General features: G+C 43.2%; 1 protein-coding gene across 1 annotated transcript in view; it reads left to right on the plus strand.

Annotated features, from left to right (window-relative positions):
• Positions 1–3,021: 3,021 nt before the first annotated feature.
• The window catches only part of LOC116387841 (solute carrier family 22 member 23-like), a 30,866-nt gene continuing 28,338 nt past the window's right edge, over positions 3,022–5,549 (plus strand). The window contains exon 1 of the mRNA XM_031855265.1: positions 3,022–3,892. Coding sequence (XP_031711125.1) covers positions 3,404–3,892 — 489 coding nt within the window. The 5' untranslated portion in view covers positions 3,022–3,403. The remainder of the gene's footprint in view (positions 3,893–5,549) is intronic.

Raw genomic sequence — 5,549 nt, forward strand, 5'->3', positions numbered from 1 at the left:
CAGATTTGTAAAGGATGCAGATAAGATAGATCCGGACATTCATGTTTTTCATTTTATTTTGTATTGTTACCTTTCAGACAATAGAGACGAGGGAGGAAGAAGAAAAGTGAATTGATAATTCATTAGCTGTTGCACAACACACTGAAAGCTAAACCATTTGAATCTAGCAGCTTCATTTAACACATATACTGTATTTCTTTTGTGGTCATTTTAAACCTGTTTTCAACACTAAAAGAAAATCCCCACTTTAACCTCACAAATATGAAAGAATAAACACAATTAAAAAAAAAAAAAGTCACCAAATGCTGCAATGACAAGAAAGCGGTGCTGTTGCTCCAGTCTGCCTGCAGGGGTCATCAGTCTGTAAGCAGACACAGGACACTGCAGGACATTCGGGCGCCCTCACTCATCCTTCCTGGGTTCTTTCAGGATCCAATATTTGAATGGCTGTGATGTTAAATGTCACATCAAACGTCTACTCCAATGTAATGTGTCACAATTGTGTGTGTGTGTGTGTGTCTTTTTTTAAATAATCATTTAAAAAAGAAAAAAATATTCCAGTGTCAAATAGTGAAAATCACATGTCTTCACTTGCAGATCTTCGAGAAAGTAATACAAATGAAATGTGCATGACTTGACGCGACCTGAGTGAATAAAACATATATGTAGTAGCACGTTAAGGCCAGGAGGGCGAAGCACTGCGAAACAAGTAGGAGTCAGATAAATATAGGCTCAAGCCATGTGGGTGTAAATCAAACCTGACCAATACTGAACTCTTTGTTTTCATCAATATCGACCAGTTTGTCCCACGAGGCTTCCTTAAATCACTCACAATGAGTGTTACAGCACAATAAAATGATGTTCATGATTCAAGACGTCTGTCTTCAGGTCAAATCAGAGTGATATTAATAATAGAAAAAAAATCTATGTGAGACTATGATGAAGTGTAAAGTTGAGTTTTGCGACCAAATGTCTTAATATATTCACAAAAATCCACTAATTATGTCTGGCCAAACCAGTGGTGGAATTTCAGTAAAACTGAGGGCAAGAAATTGTAAAATATTAAAATAAATAATAATCCTATTTGATGCGGATTAAATCAAATTTGTTGATGAAAATGCGCATCACAGCAGATAATGTAAATCGAATGTGTTGCCATGAAGAATGGGTCCCACTCTCCAACAGGGCACACTTTATAAAACGTTAATAAGTTATGGCTTTATTGATAGGTTATACATTATTTATTAATGCTTTATAGATCAATGAGGAAAAGCTGTGGGTTGCCAGGTTGTGATAAAAAAAGATCAGTCGACCGGTGTTTGTCCTTCTCCAGCGTTTGTCTTTTATTTCTTCACTTCATCAAACCTCTCAACGGTTAGTTCAACCATGCACTCAGCTGCTAAGCGCTGAAGACCATCTGGAATAAAATCCATTTAGTAAGTACCAATTAACATTTACAACTCCAGACTTGGTAGTAGAAGAACCTCATCATGGGGCGACCGTGGCTCACTGGCCCTTAAGAGGGTTGTCTGGTAACCGCAGGGTCAACGGTTCGATCCTCGACTGGGACGTGCCACGTGTCGAAGTGTCCCTGAGCAAGGCACTGAACCCCCTGGCTCCCCGGGCGCCTCTCATTGGTATCAAGTACCTCCCTATATACAGGGATGGGTCAAATGCAGAGGTCAAATTTCGTGTATATGACAATAAAAAGGGTTTCTGTTCATTCTACTTCGGCCTACTGATATTTATAACTGCAGAAATCGAAAATCATTATAAAGTGAGAAAGGGATTGGAGTGGTGGAGTAAAGATCATTTTCTTACTTACAAGCATTCAAAATGTTACTGAATTAAAACTACAAACGTCTTAGCGTCACAATATAAGAATATACAAAAGTAAACATACTGATTATGGAGAATGACCCATTTAACTGTATTATAATTACAGATTATAATTATTTAAGCATTAATGTCTACTTCACTGCAATGTTGCAGCTGGTAAAAGAGCTCATTTTAATTATTGTATATATACTGCATAGTAGCTTAACCTATATTAATATATCAGATGTTATTCGTTGATTTATGGTTTGTTTTAATAATCTGAATCAGCAAAATCACTAGTAACTAAAGCTTAGTGGAGTAAAATAATAGATTAGCATAAAATGGAAATGCGCAAGTAAGTACAAGTACCTCAAAATTGTACTTAGTACAATAGTGACATAACACCACTGCCACCAGGCAAAAAAAATCACGAGGAAGTAGAGATGATCAACAAGCTAAAATCCACAACCAACAAAGAAGAACATAATGAAGCCTGCAATCAATGACAAGAAAATACAATGTTGATACTCAAGACCGTACTCCTTTCAATGCTGCTCCACTCACTGCACTATCCCTATACTACAGATGTTAGTCATTGGGCCCTGTTCTAGAGGTTTCTGCTCACATCTGTGATTACAAGTTAAACAAAGAGTCGTTATCTTTTTTGATTATTCACCTTTGCTGACAGCTAAAGTAAAAGTGGCATGTTTTTTTTTATTGTTTGCTACAGAACTGGGCGGAGACAGAGCTAGTTCCTCCTCCTCCTACCACCCGTGATAGGACATCTGTAGCCCACTGTCCATTTAGAATCTTTGTATCACTTATCTTTCATCGACAACAATATGTTTGGTTCAGTGTCCATTGGAAGAAGCCAAAATACTGGACCTTGTGGCTTTCTTGCAAAATGTTTGGAATTCCAATTTCTCTACAAGAATAACAACCACAAAAATTTATAAATGAATTAAAATAGCATATTATGGTTGCAAAATATATTTGGCCTACTGTGAGAACAACAGTGTGTTCGTTTAAACAAATGTGCAAACTAGTTTACTAGGGCTACTAGTTTATTTACCGAATAACATTTTTTAGATATTATAAGGAACTTCATTGGGTTTCCCCCCCCCCAGTAGCTGTCTTGGTCTACTGAGAGTGAGCATTTTTGATTGTGAAAGTGGTCACCAGTGGTTGCAGGTGGCCATGTTGGGGTAGAGTCAGCAGCGCGCAGCCTTATGGGCAGGTAGGTCTACCTGTGGCTCCCTTGGGAACCACTTCCATAGGGCTCTGCTGCCACAGCTGACCGACAGAGACACCGGTGATTGGGACCACGGAAAACACCATGAGATAGTTTCCCTCATCATCGCTTTTTGTAAACTAACTGCGGTTCCGCCTTTTGTTTCGGAGCGTGAGCCCGCACCGAGTCCCGCACTGGGGGGGGGTTTGGTGGCAGACGGAGGGAAGTGCTTCCTGATAATAAAGAGGTGCGTCTTATTTCCACTCCAGTGATTGACTGCGCACGGCTTTCACCGCCGGAGCTCGGGGCATTGACGCATTGTGGAGTCGACAGTGGGTGGGGGGGATAGCGCCAATGCAAACCCGGCTTCGCAACACTACGGAGGCATCTATCGGTGGAACAGCGATGGCCGTGGTGCAGCTCGACACGGAGGACCATCAACCCGAGAACGGCTTCGTGTCCCCCGACACCGCGTCGCAGGAGCTGCTGACACGCATCGACGACTCCGTTCTGCCGTTTCTCGGGGGATTTGGGAAGTACCAGAAACAGCTGATCGTGCTGACATGGATCCCGGCGTTATTTATCGGATTCAGCCAGTACTCTAGTAATTTCCTCCTCGCCCAGCCGAACACCACATGCGTCCATCCGCTGGCGAACCTGACTGATCACACCGCGAGTCGCCCCTTGTTATCAGGCGATCCGAGAAACATCAGCGCGCGGCCGGCTTACATTTATGACAATGGAAGTGACGGCACCCACACTGACAATGCCAGCATGCACTGCAAATGCAGCGAGTGGACGTTCGAGCTGCACACGGGACTTGCACAGAACGTGGTCACCAAGGTAAGCGGGGTGGACGTCCTTTCCATCATTTGTACGTGTTATGCATGCGTGATACCCTGATACCCGCCCTAATCCCATAAAGATCGATTTACCTTAAATGGAGAAATGATGGCATTTATCAACACGAGAATAAAAATCTAACTCAAGCAAGCAGCATCAGTCTGTATGAAATGACGTCGGAATAATTTGACAGCTTCTTTATAAGTGGTTGTGGTTGTGCCTCCGTTGAGCCGTGCATTTCTCCACAGTGGGCCGTCTAGAGTCATTTCTATTCTGCAGAGATTCGCAGATTGGGCTCACGTTGGACCTGGAAGTAGTAGGACTGTTTATGTGAGAGTGTGCATCGTGCTGGCTGACAGTGAGTGAGTGAGTCATCGCAGCAGCTGACACAAAGTGTGACCTATGGCAGAGAGATGCCACCACTGGCACATTGGGCAAAAACAAAAAGAGTGCCAGGTGCTGGTGGAATTTTGTCATAATGGACATAATAGACGTGGAGGCCCCCTTTTTTAAATTTGGAGCAAAGGTCATTAGTGCACTATAATAATGCAACCCCATCCCTAGCCAAACATTCACCCGCCCCATCGCTGCCCTAACCAAACACCGGTGACATGTGCTTACAGCTTTTCATTCTGGGCACTTTAAGTGTTAATGTGAAGTCTTTCCCTCCACACACACTGCCACCGCCATTGTGTCGTAATGTGTTCCTATCTGAGCTGGCCAGGCTGAGGAAAAAGCATGCAGTAGGCCCGCAGTCATCATAGTGGGTCAGCTAGCTGGAGGAGGAAGGTTTTTTTTTTTTTTTTTATCTCATTATGCATATCAGCTCTTCTCCAATTGCCGATGCTGCATGTATGCTTCTATCAAGTTAATTTTTTTTTGGAAAAGCATGAAACCTGATCCACGGGGCTCAGAGTAAACTTGCCGTCAGTATGGATGGGATGATGTGATTACATTTTCAAAAACAAAGACTCTTATCACAGAGTAGATTGGAGGGGGTTGTGGCACCCTGAGCTTGCGTCCACTCTGATGATAACAGCCCATCTGTTTATCACTGATAATGTCTCCGTTTGCATAAAGCAAATGAAATGCAACTGTGGCATTCTAATTCAGCCAGGGGGACAGTTTAAGTCTTGATTTCATTTACTGGCCTCTGGGACATTTGGGGGGCGGGGGATGCATGAACTAAAGCCAGGCCGATAAACAGTTTTTATGGATGGAGACGGTCAAAATACTCTCAACCTGCAGCTGATTATGAAGTCATATGTTGGGGAAATCGATTGGGTGGATCCGTGTTACTAACAGTCAAAAAATGTCAGTTCTCTCCCGGGTGAAAAAACAAACAAAGGGAAGTGTCCGATTTGCAGGGTTTGGCTCTCCTCTCATGCTGGTGCTAACCTGTAGATACTAATATTTGTATTGCCTTTGCACGCATACGGAGAATGTCATGTTGACACTACCACCACTGCAGATCAGTGACAGGACTGAGCAGTTGGTAAACGTGTCTCATCTTCCCTGGCCAGTGCAATCCACACTCTGACAAAAGTCAAAGTCAGGAGAAACTGAACCGGATGGCACGGGGACAAACCTGGAATTGGAGCCAAAACTGAAGCAGATTCGACGACCCCCCCCCCCTCACCCCCCCCACCCCCACCCC

Source organism: Anarrhichthys ocellatus, unplaced genomic scaffold (genome assembly GCF_004355925.1).
Source record: "Anarrhichthys ocellatus isolate YVR2014 unplaced genomic scaffold, GSC_Weel_1.0 scaffold15, whole genome shotgun sequence".
Taxonomy (NCBI): Eukaryota; Metazoa; Chordata; class Actinopteri; order Perciformes; family Anarhichadidae; genus Anarrhichthys; species Anarrhichthys ocellatus.